The sequence below is a fragment of the Schistocerca nitens genome, chromosome 9, assembly GCF_023898315.1.
Source record: "Schistocerca nitens isolate TAMUIC-IGC-003100 chromosome 9, iqSchNite1.1, whole genome shotgun sequence".
Lineage (NCBI taxonomy): Eukaryota > Metazoa > Arthropoda > Insecta > Orthoptera > Acrididae > Schistocerca > Schistocerca nitens.
Window position 1 is genome coordinate 186,669,125 of NC_064622.1, and position 25,023 is coordinate 186,694,147.

Here is a 25,023-nt window from a genome sequence, read left to right on the forward strand (position 1 = left end):
CTGTGTGTGACTTGGGATTGTTACCCTTTTTTTTCTCGTTTGGTTTTTTGCGCCGTAGCGACGATTTGTTTGGCTCCTCTGAGACAGTGACAGTTTCGTGTGCGAGTGCAGCCGGGACAGGACAGTGCCACGTGTGCGACCATGGCGAGGCCCCGAAGGAGGCGGCAGGTGTCGTCGTGCGAGCGCGATGCCCGCCGTCGCTGAGGCGGTGACCAGCGCGCGAGGCAGCGGGGATTTGCAGCCACAGCCCGTCGAGCCGAGCGCTCCCTCATGAGATTCGAGCAGAGCGAGATCCTGCGCTCGCCCCCGTCTCGCGCCATGGCCTACCACCCGTTCCTGCTGCAGCGGCCCACGGACTTCAGCGTCAGCTCGCTGCTAACGGCCGGCGGGGGCGGCGGCGGCCTGTCGGCGAGCGGTGGCGGAGGCGGCAGCGGGGGCGGCAGTCCGGCCCCACCGCCCCCGGCCGGCTGCCAGGCGGGAGGCGGCAGCAGTAGCGGAGGCAGCACCAGCAGCAACGGACCCGCGACGACGCCGCCCGGCGCCGCGCAGCAGCCGCCCCCGGCCCTGCCTCCGCCTCCGGCGGCGCCGGCCGTTCCTCCGCCGCCGCCGCCTCCGCCGCCCCCGCACCCGGCGACGGCGGCGGCGGCGCACCAGTACCACTTCCTGGCGGCGGCAGCTGCCGCGGCGGCGCTGGGAGGTGCCGTCGGTCCCTACAAGCTGCCCCCGGTCGCTGTGCCGCCCCCGCTGGCGGCGCACGCCGCCCACGCCGGCCCCGGCGGCCCAGCGCACGCCTACACCACGGCCGAGGAGGTGCTGGCGGCGGCGGTCGCGTCGCACCACCCGCACCACCCCGCGCTCGTGCGGCCGCTGAGGCCGCCGCTGCCGCCCGACGACGACGGCGTCGTCGACGACCCCAAGGTGACCCTCGAGGGCAAGGAGCTCTGGGAGAAGTTCCACAAGCTCGGCACCGAGATGGTCATCACCAAGTCCGGCAGGTTAGTGCCAGTGTCTTCTTTCCGTGTGCCAGTAGACCGCCTCCATTCGCCTGTGACGAGTGTACATGTGCTGCTGTGTGACTATAACGTCGTGTATTACCCATTCGTGGCTCTAGTAACTCTACCGGACGATTTACTCCCGAACATATTTTTTTCCAAATGGTAAACTTACAGTTTCCTACGTTTTGCACAGTACGAAAATCGTCTATAATGATACACCCTCGCCCGCACCATAAGCTTACTTTCTAAGCCTTGCAAGTGCCGGTCAAATTAACATCACACGCAACAGTCCCTCTAATATCGTTCGGAATTCATCGTCGTAATAACTATGTCTCAGAGTCGACTGTAGCCTAACCATTAATCCCAACGCGCTACAGCGTTATTAAACAACGAAAATACCGTCCTTCATCGGCGTTCACGCGTAACAAAATAGTTCTTTCCGCATGGCTAACGGCAATTCACAACATAAACCAGAGTGACGTCGCAGATAATTATACTAAAAAGTTTCACTATTTTTAAAATCTTTTTAATTGGTCTAAGTATTTTTATGCTATGCGCATAATATTACGGATATTATTACCCATTTTGCATTGATTTTTAAAAATTTTCTAACAAGCTGTACTGCGTCTGTACGTCATTTATACGCTATTTTATAACTGTTCACACAACTGCCGCTTCCCTCTGTTTGCAATTAATATTTGGCACTCATCTGCCCGAATGTCGCCCTGTTCTCTAAAATTATAACCTGCTCCAGTCTTGCGTTAGAAACTATACGTAACGTCTTAAAACAAGCTCTGATGCCGATGAAGCATTGTAGATTATGCGAGAAAGAATTAACAGTATTGCACTTTTTTTAAATTTTTACTGCCTCTGTTAACGATGTAATTTATTTCTTACGGAACGTAGAAAGCTGCTGCTTCTACAAGCGTTCTTTTTGCCATAGAGAATACCGAGGGTAATTGAGACGTGTAGTTTCCAGTCATTAGTTTCGACACGAATTCATGATACTATGCCCCAAATATAATTTTGCCGAGGCGTCATGCGAATGTAATTTTACTCAGAGCAGCTATCTGTAATTTACGCTACCACATGCGTGTGTCGCACCTGGTTTCGACTGTTGTACTGTCACATGATCGGTGACATCTGCTTCCTCTTATAGCCTACATCAGCAGTGTTAGTGCCGAAAGAATTTACGTTGCGTTTATATTTCTGTGCATCCTAAACAAATTTTTCGAACCACGTGGTGATACTCTTCTCTCATTGAAGACTGACTCATCGTTTGTACTCCGTTAGTGGTCAGTATATTCTAAAATTTGTAGTTATATTGCAACTGGGATTTAATGTTTCAATATACACAATACTATAAGGCACGAATATTCCGGATATTCATACGACTTCCTATTTTTTGTTACTTAGGGGGAAAAAGTGACATTTTCAATAACTTTCACGGTAACGATTGCTTTTGGCTTTCGGTTAATCGTGCATCGAAATATTTGTCTTCATTGGAACTAATTTATTGGGCATCTACGTCAGGAACAATATCTTCGACGTTGTTGCTCAAATTAATTACGTGAGAGCGCCGTCTGTTGAAATTCCCCAATAATTTGTAGCCCGGAATAACCTAATAATTTCCTATTGTAGCCTGAAAAAATTATACCCGATTACATTGAGGAAATTATAATCATTCAGTAACCATTTACACGATAATACGCTCCGCATCAAATAAACCCGGTTTAGAAAATATATTTTCATATCTTCTCGACACTTCTAAATCACGAAATTAAACGTCAGAAAATACAGAACACTGGAACCAGACGTGCTTGTTTAGTATTTAACGGGAAACCCATGTTTCTACGTGACTGTCGTTTGTTGAACGCGAAGTTACGTACCCCGCAGATTATGCTTTCAATTCGTACAACCCAACAGTTGCCTTAATACCACGTAATCCTCACTTCCTTAATTCTCTTTATTTACGTGCGTAATAATAATCTAAACAGATCCTTGGATTTTTCTGTAATTTTGGGCGCTACACAACCCCGTCCGTCCTCATTAACGCGTATCGTGTTGCAAAGAGCAGCTACGAATTGTAAGAACTATTAAAATTAAAACCATTGGTGTTTCAGTTTCGATACTTTTGAGTATATAGTCCTGTCTGAGTGAAACGTGTATCATTTGTCTCTGAAAAACATTATGTACACGATGTTTGGCAAGTGTTTACCTAAAAGGGAAAACGTTAATCGCGAAAAAAATCAGTTACTTTTTTTTCGTTAGTCACGTATTCTGAACACTAGATGATGTGAGTACGAAATTCTCTTTTGTTTTTCTTTATTTTCTGTCAGTTTGCCTTATTTATGCCACAGTTATTCAAATAACCGTCTCATGATTGTGTTTTGTGAGGCGCAAGTGACTACACGCAGACAGTTTTGGTGTAAAAGTAATCTCAGACTGAAATCTAATATACTTATCAACAGAAAATACCGAGTTTTCACTCTTTGTTACGAGTCAGCACAATGTATTAAGTTTCATTAGCTCCCTGCGTTCATATATAGTCTTAACAAGGTTACAAATTTGTCAGTATGCAAATCCGTCGCTGGGCAAATTACGCCTACCCGCTCGCTACGACGCGCGTGTTTTTACCTCTTTCCTCCTCTATGGGCTTGGCGAAGTTGACGATAGAAGTCCGAGGGATGTCGTATCTCTGGCCGCTTCATCACGATCGGCTGTTTGACGAGCTATTTGCCAGTCCACGATGAGCCCTAATGCGTTTGCCGGCGAGTAATGAACCGTGTTACAGCGGCCGTTACGACCTAGCCTCTCGAACTCGGATATTTTTTTGTTCGCGCACTGTCGTGTTCACACGCTCACGGGGAATTTTCCGGTAACCACCAGCATCCCGGAACTCTTTACAATAGTCAGAAAAAATTCCTTAACCAATCGGGCTGACGATCGTTGCATACGACTATTACAGTTTTCTCTCTGACTCACAAATTATGTTCTTGCTTCTACTGCGGTCGGACGACGCTTTTTCCGCGTGTCTTTGAATGCTCTCTTTGTTTATACTGCAAATTCTGATCGTTACTGTAACGCTAAATATGACTGTTACTCGTAATATCAATCTGAGTCCGTTAAAATATAGCGTTCTTGTCTTGGTTTCAGTAGAGTATCATGTGCTTCTCTCTCACACACCCCAGTCTGTGCTTGTAGTTCAGTTCTTTTGAAGCTCCTTTCTTTAAATATTTTATTCCTGTGCACTGAAAGAAGTTAAGTAGATGACAATCGTACTGTTCAATATAATAACCGCAAACTCGACGGTTCTATAAGTAATTTTCTACAGCCACAATCAAACAACACATTTATAATATCAATTAAATTTTTTTCCCTTAATAAGACAGTACAATTGTTGCACAGAGTTAATAATCAGTAGTATTTAAAACACACGTTAGAAATATATATTATACTGTAGATTGCAAACCAGAAGCATAAGAGCACTAATTGAGAGAGGGACTGCACAAGGATGCGTTTTTCAGTTTTCCCTACTTATTCTACACTTCTAATGCTATGCCGCAACTGTGCAACACGCTGCTTCCCATCGTAGAATGAGGGGAAAGGTGCTCTGGTGTATCTTTATAAAGCCGTTCCGATACAAAAATAATCGTATCAGTAAACACCAATTCCTTCAAACACGAAGAAGCTCTTTATTTTGCTACCAGTTTCCATCATAAGCAGTTATCACCAGTACAGAAGCATTCACGTTCGCGATAATTTGCACGGACAGAAATTATACCTCTACTTTACTAGTTTGCTGTGTGGTTTCTCATTCGCTTAAGCGACTACGAAGCTATCTGACGTCAAGTACTTACAAATTCCTAAAAAACTAAAGGATCTCTATTCTGACTTCTGCACTTGCAAGCAAAAGTGGATTTCTTAGAATGGCCACTAACACTGCAGTGTAAATAGACAGACGGGTGAATAGTTGCAGAAAATACTATCCAATTCGGTTAGTGTATCCGTCACCTACCTCCTAATATGAAGCTCAAAAACTGCGGCCATGCGTGGCGTCACTAAAGAAAATGTTATTTGAGAATTTTTTACATTACAAGGACTCAGTTCACAGAGGAAACAGTAATTTCCAGTGCACCCTTTATTTTTATTATGTAGGTAAATATGCTGAATGAATAGGTAAATGATTACACTCAGCAAGCAAGAAGAGGTGATCCTGTGTTTCCCTCTTTTTTTATACTTTCCTCAAACATACCCTTTTGCTGTTGCTTTAAATATTGTAGTGACGTGCAAAATTTTGTTCTAATAACCTAGCACTAAATTTGTTCTCATAATCTGTATCAAAGCTTGCTTTAGTTCACTATAAACATCCCTGTGGTGTTTTACGGAAGTTACATCATGTGTAATTCTTTCGTTCTTAAGGATTCACTCTTCTAAACAGATGCGAGCAACTAATTGTTACCTTATAAATAACAGTTCCATTATCTTCTGTGTGTGTTTCCCAGTTGCAGTGACGATATATTTATTACAGATAATTCACAAGAGTTATACGACATAAAAATAATATGGAGGGAGCATCAAATTGTGACAAAAAAATATTTATGCCTCTCTTTGAACTTATGCCCGGTGTAGTCGGTTGCTTTTGGAACTGATGTGGTTTCTGCTATAGGACACAAGCGACAGATTCACTTGCACTGCGCAGAAAAAAGAAAAAAAAGTCAGAGAAATAAGCAGCTCAAGAAAGTGGTAGAAAACGCGATATTAATTCATCCAGTAGTTGGTGACGTAATGATTGACGGATTTACGTCCTGTTATGACCTCATCGTTACTGACTGGCATTGCAGTCTTTCTGGCAGACAACGCAGCATCATTTGTAGCGTCACTTGACGGGAGAAATGATGTGTAAGAAAGCATTAGGTTTTTTAAAAAAAGCAGATGCATGCAATTCAAGCGCTTGACAGTGAAAATAATAAACGGCTGTTTTCTGTCACCGTCTCCGCGCAGCAGCTCGTAAGCCTGAACGCTATCGGTGAAGATAAAAAAAACAAAAATCAGAATAAGCCCAACGCCCTCGGCTGCAGTTTCCGCAGACGGCGAAGCAATTTTCACTGCACGACCAACGGCTCTGAAAAAAGAGTTCAAATATTAAAGAAAGCACCCTTCGCTGAAAGTTTGTGCTTTACATCCCTTTAAATAAATTCTGCTGCAATTTACTATCCACTTATACGACACAGTTTTTCTACAGTATTGTACTAGCCAACTTGCGTCTAAAACTTACATTATACTATGGAAAGTAGTTTCCGACTTTCGAATTTCAGAATTTAGTGTGTACTCTATTTCACAAGTACGTAAATATAAATTATGTTACTTAATAAACTGACACCAAACAAATTCGGAAGCAGTGATGTGCGATTGCTGACATACCACTGCACTTGTTCTGGAAATGCCAAAGCGGTATTCCAGACTGCTAAGTCGTTTAATAAGTAATATGGATTTAAATCTGCCATAAGAAAGCAACCAAAACTAACATAGTTTTATGTTCTTATTCATTTCAACATTGTTGTCTACGAGATTATTGTTTTCTTGTGCCGTTAAAACTGTGGACGAGGAGTGAATTATGTTCCAAATCTATCTTCACCTACGTTTTTTTATTATAAGCATTTCCCACCTGCAGAAACGTTACTGAAAATTCATACAATTAGACAGGTGGTAATAAAGGACGTGAACGGAAATGATTACGATTTACCGCCAATATTATGTGCTTCATGAGGAACGGTAGAAAATAGCATAATTTTAGCAGCGCAGTCCTATGCAGAGAATTTGCATCAGTGATTCATGACCGAAAGCAATTCCTTGACGTGCACTTTGTGAATTAAAATACTACTGCCAAAATTTAAATTTTAAGACTAAATTTGTTCGCTTTTCAGTAACTAAATGTGCATTCACATAATCGAAATTTTATTCGCATTTGCTCTATTTTGAATCCCTACAAGCCACTAAACATAAAACAGATTGTGCCAAGCATTTAATAAAGCTAAAACTTGTCATAAATAATGAAATTTAATGTCATATTTTTCTCACTTTATGTTCATCAGACAAGAAGCAGCCACAACAGCGTTGGCCTTGTAAGACGCCGTTTTCGATTTTTTTGTTGAACATTTCCTACGTATATCGTAGATAAGGATTCATCAACACACTGCTGTTACACTACGAACAATTTTGGCCCCGCTATTCAGTGCAGCAGAAATTCCGTAAAAAGTGTTTGTTTGAAAACACTAGATGCAAAGATACGTTGCACAAAATTCTGTCTATTATATATCGCCCACAAATAGCACTGCAGAGACATTATTTTTACCGCAAAGACGGTTGCTATGCAAAATCTTGCCACTGAAATGTAGCTCGAAATGTTGTGACGAAGTTTCACATAACACCTTTTTTCGTGTCGTATTTCCGATCGGTAGAGTTATACTCGCTTGCTGATTTGACTGTTGCGCGAAATTTGCTTTAATTTTCACCGCTGGTGCTGCCTGTAAAATATCGGGTTGTCTTTAACAGGCGAATCTGCAAATCTGTTACGATCGTATTTAAAATTTAGTTTAAACGCTGCGTGTACAGGATATTTTCACATTGGAAAACGCAGTTTTACTGCATTGTAAAATCCACGCTAGCAAATAGTTACCCCGTTTAGCGAAAACCGTTGGAATTTTTGAAACTTCATTCAAAGCAATTAAAAAGGTAGAGAATAGGGGGGAAAAACAGAATGCGAATTGCGGGCTGGACAGCAGTATTACAGGTAGAATGTACAAAGTTTAAACACGCCCCTGAAATGTAATATGCAGACAAAATAGCCAGCAGAGGGTTGTGTTAAACTGAGTATTGCATTTCGGGAAAGTGCTAAACTGACCGTGCAGTCCCCATTTCGTTCCCAACAAAGCGATGAAAGCAATTAGCGATGCGTCGCGAACATTACGGAGTGGAGAATGAAGGCAAAACACGCGGCCTGTGAAACTACAGCTATCAAATTCACAGCTATTGTACCGGCGAGATTTTTTGTCCCAGTTCAGTGGCGATGTCGTTTCAACGAAAGAAACAAATTCATAGGTTTCCTTTGACATCTGTTGCTGGGGTTTTCTTTTTCGTGCTTTTTAGTTGAAGAGAAAAATGACATGATATTATTTGGTGCTTGTGATTCACGTAAAAACTGGAAACTTCTATCGAGTCTGTCACATTTATAAAAGAGCGAAGTTTTTAAATCAAGTGTCCTAAATTAGGAATTCTTTACTTCTGCATGTCGTCTGGTTTGAAATGGTCATGCAGTTTAAACTACTTTAATCACGTATGAGAAGGTTTCGAGGGCGCAGATTTTTTTCTTTAGTTGCCTTTACCAAATGTACGTATCAGAGAACCCGCAAGTTTACCTGTGAAAGCCGTATTGGGCAAAGTCAACATTTAATGACTTTCGGTAAATCTATAGAGTTTTGTTTTCCTTGACTGTATAATGTAATCGTATCTCCTAAATGTACGCAGAACATAATATGACGGCAGTTGTAGCTATTTGTTCCTTGACAAAAAATTACAAAAGTTTGAACACGAGAGATGTCAGATACTACTTCGCTGATTCCTACATCGGAATCAACGCTATAACATCCATAGTTCAAATGCCCAACACACTTTTGTTTGCCTCATTCCTTTCATATTGGTTAAGAGATACTGACTGATTCGTCGCACCTTACATGTCTCTTCAAAAGTGTGTTTTGGCACCTCACATATATTAAGTTCTGCTTCTATGAGAACTTGGTTCAAATTGCAGATTCTGTTAACAAATATAGCTATCCAGTCTCAGGAGGATTTCGTCCGAATCAATTGATTCCCACTGCATCATATGCTATCAAAGTAAAATTACTGTGAGCTTAATGTAACTACCTTTAACTAATGACATTGGTTACTGACTGAAAATTCAAGGGTCTGTTACAAAGCTACCAATGAAAAGAAATCAATTTCTTGCGTCTCGTCGCTAATTGCCATCCATACTCGCGTTACAGGAAAATTACTGAAATAATTTTGTGATCGGGTTTTGCTTTTGAATATGTTGCAATTATTTCTAAAGGTATGTAAACACACTGTGTAGCTTCCACTGTCTTGTACTTCCGTACAGAAATGTGGCGTGACAGTATCCTGTTCGGTGTTTCCTTAATACTTCAGATTTAATTGTTAACCGGTATACACAAGTATGACCAGCAGCAATTAAATTATATTGTTCGTAATAAAATATTTCATCGTATTTCCATCGTAGAAAAATCTCCGTTGGGACATAGAAAGAAACAAATCACACGAGATTTCCTCTGCACAACAGTGACTAGCGAATTCTGCGTTTTCGTATTTCCTCTCCTTCAGAAAATTTCCTTAGAGAGTAACATTTCTCCTCATTCTTTGATGCGCTTTTCGGTTTATTTCTGTACTCAATTGCATTGGTGTCACCCAGTGGCAATCTTCTGCCAACCTTCCAGTCGCAGACTGGAACATAACAGTACTACATATTACATTCGAGATCAGGACTGTTCTTGTTTTAACTGGCTCCAGGAGTGTAAATTTAAACCTAGTCTATAGCTGATCGACAAACAGTCATCACGTCATCGTAGTTTCTATCGTTGAATTACAACGATAAACATTTTCATCGCGTGACAGACTCACGCTCTTTCTTCTCAGTGCGCCTAATTCATTGGTTTTCTGATCCACTTCCAGCAAATTTGCTGCTGGAATGGTAAACCAGTCTGTCAGCTGGTATTTTTCAGCGCCCCTTTTACATAGTTACCGCCATTTTAATCCATGTGAATTCGACATTTTCCAGCCGTTTGTACATTTATCTCCCGCAGTCTCTTTTGCGGTACTAGTTAATGCCTTCCAGGAATCTGTACAAAATTGTGCAAGACTGTTTTCCTTCGATGTTAACTACCGCTTGTGACGTGGAGAAGTTTCTCGCTGTTCTTAAGTGTTGTACTACCATCTAGTTTTGTAACAGCCTGTAATAGTACCGTGGGGAACGAATAATGAATAACGATTTGCGCTGTTCATCTTTGCTGTGTGTGTCACAAACGCGCCCGATAGGTCGTGATTTTTAGGTAAACACTTACGGTATGCGTTGTTCGTCTTTGATATGTGTCATTAATGCGCCCCGACAGTTCAAGATTTTGAAGTCTACTCTTAAGTAATCTTGCAAGTGTATCTTGTAAGTGGTTTTCCTGGATAAAAGTGTTAAAGTGAATTTTAAATCGATGTTCCACTTGGTGCAAATTATTATCCTAGTAGTAATGTCATGTTCCCCTCAAAAGCAAAACAATGCCTTAAAAATACGATAGAAAAATCTTTGGTTGCTTAACATTCATTTGCGTAAAAATAACTACGAGTAATACATTCTGATAATAAAATGAATCAACACCCCCCCACGAACTCTAAATCATGCGTCTACAAACCGAATGTAATGAATTTCACGAAAAGACTCATATTTCCAACTTCAGCTATTTAAGTTGGAACGATCACATAATTCTAGTTAGAGATGAGACCCATGGAGACTAACATCAGCAGGAAGAATTCCAAGGATGGAAGAGCTAAGTTCTTCACGAAACTGGCCAGGTACCAAATTCATTCAACCGATTTTGCTGTACGGCCTGAATGAATTCGTGCCTCATTAGACTCAACGGGGAAGGTACATACGATGCAGAGAAGAGCTGTGAAATTCGCTAAAGTTTTGTTTAGGCAATGCGAGGACACAGCCTCTAGTGGGAACAGTGGCTGCCACTCTTAAGATTCTAGGGCGTTCCAAGAAGCTTCTAATTCCACGTGCCCCCAAAAAATAGATGAAGACGATGTGGGGACACTAACTACCAATTGCCATTTACTTTATGGTGGTTTTTGTAGCGCAGGAAAAAATGTAGCAGGTTGTTGCTGTTTTGATCATCCGTCTGGAGACTGGTGTGATGCAGCTCTTCAAGCTAGTCTATCCTGTGCAAGACTCTTTATGTCTGCATAAGTAATGCAACCTACAGCAATTTGACTTTACTTATTGTAGCCATTTCATGGGATTCCTCTATAATTTTTACTCCCCAGACTTCCGTCAATTACCAGCCTAATCTTGATTTCTCGTAAGGTGTCCCATCAACCGACCCGTTCTTTCGTCAAATTGTGCTATAATGTTTCACCCAATTCACAACATTCTTCAGTAGCATCACATTTTAAAAGCTTCTATACTCTGCTTCTCTGCACTGTTAATCACCCATGTTTCACTTCCACGCTACAATCTAGACAAACACCTTCAGAAAAGACTCCCACACATTTACATTTATTTTAGATATCAACAAAAATCCTCATCTCCACAAATTTTGTAGCTACAGCCTGTCTGCTCTTTACATCGTCTCTGCTTTCACCATCATCAGTTATTTTGTTGTCCAAATAGCAAAATTCGTCGACTACTTTTAGCATCTCATTACATGATCTAATTCCCTTTTCACTACCTTATTTAATTCTATTTTTTCAATTACACTTGTTTTATTTTTGATGATATTTGCCTTGTAATCTCTTTCCAAGAAATTACCTATTCCTTTCAACTGATCTTCCCAGTCCTTTGCCGTCTGACAGATTTACAGTGTCGGCGGCAAATCTCTAAGTTTTAATTTCTTCTCCCTGAGCTCTTTCCATACGTCTCTTCGATTCCCTGCACTGCTTGCCCAACGTACCGACTGAATAACGTCAAGGATACACTACGACACTGTGTCATCCGCTTCTCAATCACTGTTTCTCTTTCTGTCCTTCTACTCTTATTTAAGGAGTGAATTGGCGCTGGGGTTAGCACTGTGGAGTGGCATTCGGGAGAACGATGGTTTGATCCCCATCCAGTCATTCGGATTTAGGTTTCCCGTGATTTCTCTAAATCACTCCAGGCTAATTCCGGGATTGTTCCATTGAAAGGGCACGGTCGATTTCCTTCCCCATCCTTGAAACAATCGAAGTTTGTGCTCCGTCTCTAATGACCTCGGTGGCGACTCGACGTTACATCCTTTTCTTACTTCCTTCCCTCTTTCAACTGTTATAACTGCAGTCTGGTTTCTGTATTTGACTCCTACTACCTTCAAGATTTCAAAGAATGTATTCCACTCAGCATCGTACAACGCTTCCTCTAAACCTACCGATGCTGTGAAATAGGTTTTCAATTCTTTAACTTGTATTATACTAGGTGGTTCTGCTGCCACTACCGATGTCCTTTTAGCAGCCCGCAATGCTATAGCTGGGCTTCGAAAACCACGCTCGAGATTTTCATGTTCTCTCGCTCGCTATGCGCAAATTGTTGCAGGAAATTTAATGTAATTAAATTTTATACTAAAAAAAAGAAAAACCTGCAAAAGTGACCTTCAGACGCACCCCCACTCCCACACGCAGCCCCCACGAGTCAGAATTTCTTGTATGTTGCTCATGTCACGCCTTCCTACAACTGTACAAAACTTTGCAACTGCACGAATTATTTCCCACATTCGACCTCTTTTGGTCTTCATTGACTGGCGTTATTACGGCACAGGCTTAGTCGAACCCTTGCAAATTTTAAAAATGACGTCTGTGTAAATTACGACTAACAATTTTGGAACTATAACAGCAAAGAGTAAACAATTACATCGTTGCAGTCGTCAGGCCCTCTGACAGCGAAACTGCTGTGTTTGTAAGGATTAAGTTTGGCTCGAACTGTCAACGTAATTAGTTTTAGCGTAAGGTTTTGAAAAGTCGGTTTTCTTTCATTACCAACGCAGGCACCTTTAAATTAATAGTGTGAACGAAACAGCCTACTGTTCTGGTGCCGTAATGGTCCAATCATTAGAGACCAAAAAAGGTCAAATATCGGGAAGAGTTCTTGCAGTCGAAATTTTTTGTACTGTGGTAGGAGGCGAGGCCACGGACAACGTACTAGAAATCCTGATTCGTGGAGAGATGGATGTGGGATGGAGATGCATTTGAAGGTCCTTTTTCTGAATAACTCGAGAACTAGGAGCAATAGTTCGCGCGGTTGCGAGCTTGAGAATTTAAAAATCTCCCGTGTAGTTTTTGAAGGGTGGATATAACGTTGCGGGTTGCATAAAGCGTAATCGGTAGGGTCAGCAGAATCGGCTTGTATACAAGCGGTATGGCCAGTACGATGTAGCGCACATCGCTGAAATCGGTGTCGATTGCTGGACAGAATCATGCGCGTGACTGTGGTCGGCACCGATCGTTGCGTGAAGCCGGCGGACCACAGAGCTAGGAGCGTGTGCACGCTCGTAGGAGGACAGTTGCACAGACGTCGATGGCGGGCGTGCCGGGTGTTTCGGTATTGCATTCGATCGCCGGGGGCGCCTCATTCGGACCCGTTCGCACCGCAGCGTACCGCGGTCGGCGCCAGAGCCCGCATACATATTAATGTGGACCACACTAAATCACGCTCTCTCATCTCGCGAGCCAACATTTTAACAGCGAACTGACTCACGCCGAGCTCTAAATCATGGCTTCAGCCGCCGTGGCGCGGCGCCACCTCCGTGCCGGCTGCACGAAAGTCCTGCCGTCTGGCCGTTCCTTTCCTGCCGATCCACATCTTTCTCCGTAGCGTTCCAACTGAATTAGTGATTTCCCACGCTAATTCGCGCAAAGTAGCCTCGAAAGCTGCTCCAATCTTTGGGTTCCTCCTCATCGTACCGGCCAGAAACGAGAGAGAGGAGACGACAGAGACAGAGACACAGAGAGAGAGAGAGAGAGAGAGAGAGAGAGAGAGACAAACGAGAGACGGAGTTGGAAGTTTGTAGCACGGGTCGTTATACCCAGATTTATTCCATACCGAAAGGATTTCGAACGTTTCGAGAGAATTTCAGTGGGATTCGTTGGAACAGAAGTGATGACAATTGCAGTAGTGTACAAGATATCGAACTTTCTTGACCACCCCAAGTAAAGTTTTGTCATATATATATATATATATATATATATATATATATATATATATATATATATATATATATTGTTGTTTAGCTACTAGCAAGACATAACCTACAAGACCGCCTTTCTTCTGACTTCATTTCGTTACCAAGATAAAGGCAGCATACCTCTTTCGTAAACAGCATCACATATATTTTTAGAGTTCCGTGCCTCTCGATCTGTAAAAACGGAACCCTTGAAGTATCTCTTTGTTGCCCGTCTGTCTGTCTGTCTGTCTGTCTGTACGACTGTTAAGAACCCTTTTCTCAGGAACGGATAGACATACGAAGTTGAAATATAGGTCACATACTACGGTTTATGGTTCCCTGGCTATGTAAGAAAGTAAAGTTTGTAGGTCAATGCAATCAAAAGATACTCGGAAACTCACTCATTATAACCTGTAAGGTACATATCGCTGGCGTAGAATCATGAAATGTTGGCAAGAAGAAAGGTTCACAGTACAAGTAACGGAAAAAATCAGAAAATTGTTAATTTGTAATTGTATCACACGAAAAAATATTTTTTTAAGATTTGATATCAGACTGAGTGTCCCTCTGTTAAGTCCCCTGTTTCTAAGGAACGGGGAGACGTATCGAGTAGAAAATTATGTCACAAACTAAGGTCTATGGTCCCTTGGCGGTGTAAAATATTTCAGCTTATACGTCAATGCAATCAACAAATTCCGCCGTTTATGTCACAAATTTTGATAGCTTGCCAGTATCGATATCGAGAACAGGCAACAATCAAAATGGCTCTAAGCACTATGGGACTTAACATCTGAGGTCATCAGACCCCTAGACTTAGAACTACTTAAACCTAACTAACCTAAGGACATCACACACACCCATGCCCGAGGCAGGATTCGAACCTGCGACCGTAGCAGCAGCGCGGTTCCGGACTGAAGCGCCTAGAACCGCTCGGCCACAGCGGCCGGCTAGGCAATAATCGTCCACATTCTCGACTACCGAGATGGGTGAACAGTCTATTTACTTAATTAAGTTCGTACGGAGCCCTCTATGCACAAATCCTGGTCGCATTTATCTAGATTTTTTTTTTTTTTTTTACATTTTGTAATCCACTTCCTCTCCTCAAAACTGGTTCAGAAACGTATCACCGTGTACCACTCGCTAAACATTGCTACCACCAAGTACAGGTACCATGGCTATCATAGTTCCTCGACTTGTAGGAGTTCACAGTAAAGAAATAGAAACAAAACTAAAATTTACAACTAAGAGAAGGTAGAAATGCTACTGATCTATGGAGGGTGTTAGTTAGCAGAATAGTAACTGCAGTAATCATTTATTATTTAAAATACCTGTAAATGTAGCACAGTAATGTAGTAGTTTCAAACGATGTGTTCTGTTTAGTAAAGTCCCTACTTCATTAAAAACTGTATCGTCATTACTTTCCTGTCATTGTGGTTGACTGGCCGACGGCTGTGCATTTCCCATGTGTCTCCATTTGTTTACTGTCAGCTCCAACAAGTGGATGGGTTGCGCTACCCAGAGCACGTGCACTGCATGCTTGTACATAAGAATCAGAGCCAGTTTCGTGCAATGTTCTTAATAACTTCATGTTTACCTGAATGGTACGCTGTGATACGTTATTGAACAGGTCTTGCTTGAGCAGAGGACGTGGATCACCGAATAAGAAGTATTGGGAGTAATTAAAAGAAATATGTACTGCTGTCCATATCTTCCCAACGAACAAAGATAAAAAAAAGAGGCAGTCCTGCTAGATAATCTCCCTCTGGTAGCTAAACACTAGCTTGATAAATTAGGTTGTTTGGAATGGTGAAGTAAATAGAACACCCTATATATCGCTATTACATTCTCAAGTAACGACAGTGTTTGCAGAAGAACGGAGTATTGGAACTACCAGAAATTGTTGTAATAATACTTGTTCACGGAAAAATAAGAGAGATTCCTCGGCGTAAAATACGCCAAGAAACCTTTCTTAAACTTGATGCAGTATCAATCTCAGACTTGAAGATCGCCGTTCGATCGAAACTAGTTATTTTTGAATAAATATTTTATTACAGCATCTCTGGTTGATTCCATGATGCTGTTCTTTAAATACATTGAAGTTGTGTAACACTTCTCATGGAAGGAGTAAAATTTTAATAGTGTTCGAGAAGTACCGTTTTAATGTCTTTTATTGCTGTGTGTCACAAGCGATAACTTGTCTCATTTCCTTTCCCTGCAAATATCAAATATCAAGGGGTTTCTAGTATTTTAAAATATTTGTTTGGACAAGAAACAGGCCATTATTAGCGAATGGGGAGAAGGGATCTCCCACACTACCTATTTTTTTTTCTTTTTCCTTTCTTGTTTTTTTCTGTGCATACCAATAAATTACTTTTCGCAGTTGCCCATTCTTCAGTGAATAGACCACTTAATGACATCTATCTTCGTAAGTCGGAGTGTTCGCTCACAACCGCTGAAGACAGGCGATGGAGGTTTCCTTGGTCGAATACGTGGTATGTGAGAAGAATTTCATACATTGTTGACGTCTTCTGAACGACAGACGGAGATCTTATGGTTTGAGTACTAAGGATAAAAATAAATTTACCCGATCTTCTGAAGACTGTATTTTCATCTATCACCGATTGACAAAATACTCGGCCGGCCGCGGTGGCCGTGCAGTTCTGGCGCTGCAGTCCGGAACCGCGGGACTGCTACGGTCGCAGGTTCGAATCCTGCCTCGGGCATGGGTGTTGTGTGATGTCCTTAGGTTAGTTAAGTTTAAGTAGTTCTAAGTTCTAGGGGACTTATGACCTAAGATGTTGAGTCCCGTAGTGCTCAGAGCCATTTGACAAAATACTCGAACAAGTCAAACTGTTTCTACAGAACCTGAATCGCTACTCAGAAACTAATGTAGATGCGAGAAAAATATTTCGAGAGAAGCCCCAAAAGAATTAAAAGCTGGCCGTCAGATAGACGTAAATATTGTCTCTGTAGACAATCGTATTATACATTGGGTGGTATTTAACGTTGAGACAAGATGTTAAACTGCATAGTAACCTATAAGCTACTGCTTTTCCCTTAGCCCACCCCAGAACGAAATGGTAAGAACATTTTAAGATGTTTACGGCATAATTTACGATTTTATCGTGTGGGCAGGCATCAAATATGTCAAATAGAGATATTTTAAGGTTATATGGCATTCAAAACACAGCACAAATTGAATATCGTACTTCGTAAAGGTGAGGTACGGATAGTGTTTAATGCATATAACAACGTTAGCATTCTTGACATCTGACATATATATATGAAATGTATGACATTACTAAACGTTGCGATAACTATTTACAAACTGTGACTGATTGATTGTATGACTCCCATCCCATATCCCATATTTTCTGATTGTTTCTTTATCATTTTTACGATGGCTTCCCGATGCTCCTCTCAATAGATTTCGCGTAGTTCACACTGACTTTGAAAACAGATTATGCTAGTCAGTAAGAATATTAAATTACACGACTGTCCCCACCAGATCGATTCCATTTGACAGTTCCTGTCCCAAAAGATAAAGAATGAAAAATCTTTGGTTTTTATCGTTTTCCTAATCATAGCTGCCCTCACTCATTTGCCGAATTGGTCAACGTTGTAACACACAATCGATTTTATAATTTAGTGTGCGTACCCCGTAGATTTCCACTCAATATGGTTCAACGAAATGATAATTTTGGTTTTCCCAAGGGAAAGCAACGAACTCCGCAATTACTTCGGCTGTGAAGAACGTTGAAAATATATACCATAATAAATTTCCAGCAAACTTTCAGGGAGGCAAATTTTAAAAGAACGTGAACAACGAACTATCTCACCTACCACCTTCTTCTCGTAATTGTAGAATGGATAAAAATCGACAAGAAAGGACTTTCGACGTTTCACTGAGTTTCAGGAGCATCGAACAGAATGCACTGATAGGCACTTGTCAGTTGGCACTGTCCACTGGAGTCTCTGTCATGAAGCATAATTTCAGTTCTTAGACTACACTTACGCCATTGAAATCGATACTTGGATTTTTTTCCATTTCTGTTGCGTTTCACTGAGGATTCCTGCAGCCCTGATACTGTAACTGCCATCACAGATAAGTAGAATTTTGTAATCGTTATTAATTAAATCTGAGAAAAATGTTATGCTCCTCAACTGTATTGTCCATTTAATTTATCACACTGTTTAGATCCTTTGTCCGAAACGCTATTCACTAAAAGATCTCAATAGATGCGTTAGTAAAATACGCCTCCACAGAAGCGACTTGTGTAAACAGTTCGTGTTATTCACAGCAGTGGCTACATGAATGCGACGTCCCACCGTTAGCTGAGGAGCTGTCGGCGTGATTTGTGCAGTAGCTGTCTCTGCTCTGCGGTGACAGTCCACTGTCGTAAATATTCTTCGGCACGATTTCGCGAACAATATCGCCGTCGACTCCTCCAGCACCCGTTGCGCCCGCTAACATATTTCAGTGACAAACAAATACGTAGCCAGTTACATATGCTTGCAGAGTATAATAGCTCCTTTATTCGTGATAGATAGGGCTCATAATTTCACCTCCGTTTTTCTCTTTCGTACTTCGAACGTCTTTATTTTTATTCCTTTGCGAGAAATCGCATCTATACGTCCCCATTTGGTTCCGTGGCTACCACTTTCTGCGTCTTTTACACAACTTTCAAATCGCTGGTATCGTAAGTTTATGTTTATTTATTTAATTTTTAAATACAGCTACCATCAGCCCGAATGCTAGTTTTGAATACCGCATCACTACAAAAATTATTCCTCTTTGCAATGCTTTCCTGAGTTCACGAAAGTAATCAAGAAGAAAGCTATATAGCTCACGGCATAGCACCTCTTGGTTGCCCTCGAGTCAGAAATTAATATTTCTTTGTTGACATATTCAGTTTTGTTCTGATTAACTACGTCAGCTTTGTATCCTTAACCGTCAAAAAGTACGTTTAATTGAAAATTTACTTTTCCAGATTTTTTAAGTGATTATGATTTGTATCTGATGAGCGTGGAGACGTTTCTAGAACTAAATGGGGCACTGTTTCAAGCGCAAGACACAGATTTCGCTTCAAGTTAGGTTTCTGTGGTGACTGTAACTAAAACAAGCAAACAAGGAAGGACAATATGCTCTCGTGTGCTGGTTAGATGTGAAATATTTATTATTCACGTTGTGTGCAGTGATCCACTTTCACTGCTTCTGTAAATGCTCACGAATGGCTGATTTGTTGGGACGTAATGATAACATTGAATTATTATTATTCCACTAAAGTTTTTTAAAACACTTTCCGGAAGATAAGCCGCGTATCAGAAATGATGCGCTACGTAAGCAGAGCCTTGAGTATTTGCACGGTCAGACACTGCACTCATTTTTTAAAAAAATACGCGATGGTTTAATAGCTTCTGTAAGCTCTTCGCAAGCTGACGCAGCAGTTCGTTTCAGAGTAACACCTCGTTGTGCACCTACTCGTTGCAGACACTTGTAAGGTTTAAAAATCTACTTTAGAAACATTGCTAAGAACCTTTTCGTGACTTGTTTTCATAGTTCTATATATTAAAAATCTGTGGAATACATGCTTCATTTTTATGTTCGTGTGTATATGCTATTTTCTGCACGCAGTAAAGGACCGACACAGTGTATTTCAACTGTCACAGTTATTCAAGCAAAAGGCAGCACTATTTTAAAGTTTGAATCCGTGCAGAAGATTTTCAGAAAACATCCGGAAACATTTAATGCTCGTAAGTCAGATCGTCATAGCAGTTTGCCTGTCTGGCATCATTTAAAGGAAATATATTCTTACCTGAAATTTTGTACTTATTTTCTATGACTTTCCATCTCACATATTCTCTGAAATTCTGAATAAATATTCGGAGGTAAATCAAATGTCTATTTCACAGTTAGAGGAACGTTAAGAATTTCGTTTCTAACTTTCTTTCTGACTGTATTGTTACGTACTCTCACACTATTGTCGCATTCTAACTGTCGATGTTGCTGTCTGCCACTTGGAACATTAATAGTTAAAGTCTCTGAAAGTACTTCCATGGTGACATTTCAGTCCTAAATTCAAAATAATATAAAAAGCTAGACGTCAAACTGCAGCATATTTAAGGTGAAACCTGTGCATGTATCAAATCTGTAAGTATTTCTTTTGAGATTAAATTTTTTATGCTGATGGGAAAGCTATACCCATTAAGTAGATTCAGAAAGGCGTTAGATGTTTTTCTGTGGTGTGAAAATGTAGCTTTGTTTTTAAGCATAGCGGGAGCTGTACATTTGTTGTGGGAATGCATTTTGAACAAAATACTGACGAATTCAGAAGCCTCCTTTTGATATAACCCCTTATACTCGAATTTAAAACACTACTATGAATAATCGAATACTATACTTTGCAGACTGTTGCACTTGTATTAAAGATTTCCGCAACACTTCAGTGAAAATTGAAGGATTCCTCCGGGAATCTGCTTTTCATTTGTTTAAATTGATTGTTAAATACGCTGTTACACATTTTCTTGTGGAACGTAATTTGTAAATAATTTAGGTTTATGTGAAAACTCTTTATTTATTCGTGTAATCCGAAGGGTCTGTAGGCGAATATTAGGAACTTTTAGGTATTAATATTTATTTCTCAATATTTTCATCCCTTCTTTTGTTACACTAATTTAAAAAGAACTGGTATCTCGGCGCTTCTATCGGAGCTGTTCGATGAATTTGTACAAAAGTATCTGCAGTTTGTAGAGCATAGGATCACTGACGATTTGAATTTGTTAGCAGATATAAGATTAGTTGTAAAGGAATAAGTAGCAATTTTGTGGTCACTCTCTATGCAACAATTAACTTCAGTCAACAATAGCTGTGCCTGAAGTGAAGCTGGAGTTCCATTTGAATATTACTCAGTGACACAGGCGCACAGAAATTGAAAACTATAAAACTTTCGACGTTTTCACGAGTAGGGTGTGCCTTTAATTTATTGTATTATGGTTTTCAAACCGGTGAACTTATAAACAGCATGAGGAACAACGTAAGCTTTGTGTGACACGTCACATAGCTGTTAAAATAATGTCGGTTTAAATGACTCACTGCGGCATAAAAGTACTGTTCCCATGAATTTTCGTGTCGGATGGCAAATCTAGCGATCTGCACTCGTGTCGCTGAATAATAAGCCTATATTTCACATTTAATTCTGTTGAAATATGGATTCCTGTGTTTCCATATTGCTTCCTGAACTGAATTAACGGTTCCACCCGGCAGTGATAAATTAATGAACGAAGTGCTGCCGCGTCGGACGCACCTCCGAAATTAACCCGCAGTGGACCTTTTCAAAATTTGCTCAGAATTATCGACTGTCAACCCAAATAAGTTAATAAATTTCTTCTTTCATCTGTTTGCCATTACCAGCTTCCGCCCTGGCGGTCGGTGGATTTGTTTTCGCTTTCGCTGCACCGCTATTTGTCACCCTTCTTGTATGCGCCAAAATTCGAGGTTTGTTAGTGGGGCCTTTTCGCCACACGACCGGCGAGAAATAATGGCCCGTTTAATTAGAACATGAATTACGTTTTATTTTCTGGGAACGTCATAATCTGGTCTTTTGTAATGTGCCAGTATGTAATCAATCCGGAGCAGCTGCGAAGATTACTCCGCACAGATCGTGTTTTATGCGTAAGTTCTATAATAGAGTAGATACCATTTACAATTTGCTTGAAGCGCTCGTATTTGGTCTTTTTAGTATGTTCCCTCTCTCTTCTCTCGCTTATCAATTTCATTCCGCTATACCCTTCAAATCAAATTTCACAATCGTTCTACCAACTTTCAGAAAAAAACGTCACAGTTCCTTTCGTGTTATCCGCGTATCCCAGTTTTCCCCTTTCACAGGATCCATACAACACGGCAGATAAACACTTCTGAAAGCCAAACTTTATTGATCGTTACTTCATGTGGGCGGAAAGTTCTCAATGTCTCGAACGAATACATCGTTTCGCTTAAGACAGTTATCACATGTACTCTACTGTACGCGTTAGTTGTTATTGTACTAAGAGTAAAAATTTCTACATTTTGTTTCTGCTGTCCATTTAAGATATAACAATAGGTATGAAATCTTGTTTGCTTACTACTGATAAAATGGTGTCTAAGCCTTGTTGTCATAGCTGCCAAGAGCTTTTCCCCATTTCACGTAAAATTAACGTGAAACCCCTCTTCGCCGTCTAACTCTGCAATGTTGCCTGCAAAGAGTATCCTGTCTACCCGTTCTGTCCTACTTTAGTACCCTTTTAGATATTAAGGAGTTTATTCCTACCTTAACCACCGCCCGAATCATATTACTTTGTCGTTTCATTGAAACTGTTAAAAGAGAGACTCGAAGAGAGAACACCAGAAACGCTTTACGGAGAACTTCTCATCCGTATCCGATGTGGGAAGCTGAATGCAGCGTTTTAGGACATCTTAAAGATGTCGCCAGACCTCTACACAAGTAAACAAGTAAGGTATTATGTTCTTGTAGGAACTTCGTACATACTTGGAGGCAGAACTAAAATAATCTTAAGGTCATAATGACTGAATAGCTATTTATGTTGCTACTTAGTAGCTTTCTTGTATGAAAACAGTCAATGTAGGAGACTGTATTCGCTCTGGAGCTATCAATAGGACTAACCGTGCCAGTGGTGCATTTATCCTCGCAACGTTAGTCTGTATGTCCGATTAAGATTAAATACTTAACGTAGTTTTGCATCTTAATAGTCGATTTAAGGAAATGCTGATAATACAATGACCCATACTAGTGTAATCACTGTTTCATACTTAAAACCGATCAGAGTTTTCTTCACTTACGATAAAATTAGAAGCCGTAGTAGGTTTTTATTAGATCGTGTTTTTGGTAAGTTCAAATGTTTGTCAGCAAGAACAATACACATGGCAAACCAGGAGTGTCCTATAGAAAACGATTTAAAAGAGCGTTGCAGTATATGGACGAAAGTAGCTATCAATCCTAAGGTTGGCAAATGATTAATGTAATTCTTCTACTAAGTCAACGGATGCTTTGGTAATTAAAAGAGGTGGGCTGCTTCGAACAGTGAAGAAAAAGACGGAAGTGATGTATCCGAGACCGCAAGAACAATTTGTTTAACATAAAATTCTTGGTATACAAACCAGCATAAGAGGAACAATCTGATTGTCAAGGTGGTAAGATGATGCGAGATGTCCTTCTTACGAGGCGGAGAGGCAAGTTACAGTGACGTACATGTTTGTATACGGTTCTCACTCTCTTATGCATCTAACTGTCACTCAAACTGTACCGGTGGAAGTGACTTGGCATTTTATTGTTACACTGGATGAGCTAAAATATTTGGATTAGCGTAAATACGTGGCAGATCGTCAATAATGTGGTGGACAACGACGCGAGATCGACTAATTGAAACAACGGCAGACAATGCGCGGTTTTTGGAAGTGATTTCCTGTTGCGTGTGAGATTCCGACAGCTGACACAGTATACAACCATTGATCCTATTAATGTTTCAGTCTCAGTGACGAAAATAACGCAGTTCACTGCTGCAACTTTACCAAATCTCAGGAGAGATTAGTTAAATATCAAAAATGGAAGAAAGTTGCGAGGTCCGAACTTCGATAGGTTGCGGTAATATTATTGACAGTTTGTTCTCAAAGCGATAAACAGCTTTACATCATTTCGGTGTGGGCATTATCTCTGGTTGTTTCGAAGTCTTGCCGTTACACAAGTTCGATTATACATTGAAGAGAAATGTGTTTTCACTTATTCAACACTATAAACGGCGTTTTTTTCCAGATGTCAAAGAAGTAGGAAAAAGTAGAAACATCGAAAAATTTATCATCATGTATTTCGATCACTTGGTGATGTGGCCTCTGACGTGCAACGTAAAATTCTGTCAATCTTGAGCTTCCTATAGGCAGCTGAATCCGGCTGCCTTTGTTAAGTCTCTGTCCCAGCTGTCCGCTGGTCATCCTCTCTGTCTGTTTCAGTAAATTAGCCTCCAGTGTAATACTGTTTTTGACCATCTGACATGTTTTCTTTTGGCGACATGAGCAGCCCATTGCCAGTTCAAAGTATTTACTCTTTCCATTATGTCACTGTCCCAGCTGTCCGCTGGTCATCCTCTCTGTCTGTTTTGGTAAATTAGCCTCCAGTGTAATACCTTTTTTGACCATCTGACATGTTTTCTTTTGGCGACATGAGCAGCCCATTGCCAGTTCAAAGTATTTACTCTTTCCATCTTGTCACTGACCTTTGTTGTACCTCTACTACTTTCTTTCTATCCTTCTCTCTATAGCCCAACATTGATCTTTCCATTCCTCTTTGAGATACTGTGAGTTTTCTGATAATAAACTCATTTAATGTCAGTGTCACAGCCATAAATTATTACTCGCAATATACCTTGGTGAAAAACTGTTTTTTTTTTTCAGTTCAGGCGATATCCTAGACGTAAAAACTAAAGAGCATCTTCCGCACGCTTGCCGGCCCAATGATATAGGCAGAAATATTCCTGGTTTGAAGTTTCCTTTCATATTTGTAAACTGACCCGTAGAGATATATTCTGTGACCCTTTGTAGCTGAGTATCTCCAACACATGTATTTCCTTCCGATGTCGATTCATTTATCATGACCTTGGTTTTATCATAATTCGTTTTTAGACCAACGCAGACTAACGCAATTTCACTAACTAATTTCTCAAGTTCTGGCTCTGGCTCTGAGCACTATGGGACTCAACTGCTGAGGTCATTAGTCCCCTAGAACTTAGAACTAGTTAAACCTAACTAACCTAAGGACATCACAAACATCCATGCCCGAGGCAGGATTCGAACCTGCGACCGTAGCGGTCTTGCGGTTCCAGACTGCAGCGCCTTTAACCGCACGGCCACTTCGGCCGGCTCTCTCAAGTTCTGAAAAATACTCATAAGCAAGGAATGTTAAAGTAGGTAAACAAAGAAGTGACTATAGAACCTACTGATTTTACCGTGGCAACACTGTTACGAATCTCAAGATATTGATGTGCAACGAAACTGAAGCTGTGTTATTCAAAAT

At 40.8% G+C, this 25,023-nt stretch overlaps 1 protein-coding gene across 1 annotated transcript in view; it reads left to right on the forward strand.

The window, feature by feature from the left end:
- Positions 1 to 270: 270 nt before the first annotated feature.
- The window catches only part of LOC126204092 (optomotor-blind protein), a 532,433-nt gene continuing 507,680 nt past the window's right edge, over positions 271 to 25,023 (forward strand). The window contains exon 1 of the mRNA XM_049938510.1: positions 271 to 995. Within this exon, the coding sequence (XP_049794467.1) occupies positions 271 to 995 (725 nt within the window). The remainder of the gene's footprint in view (positions 996 to 25,023) is intronic.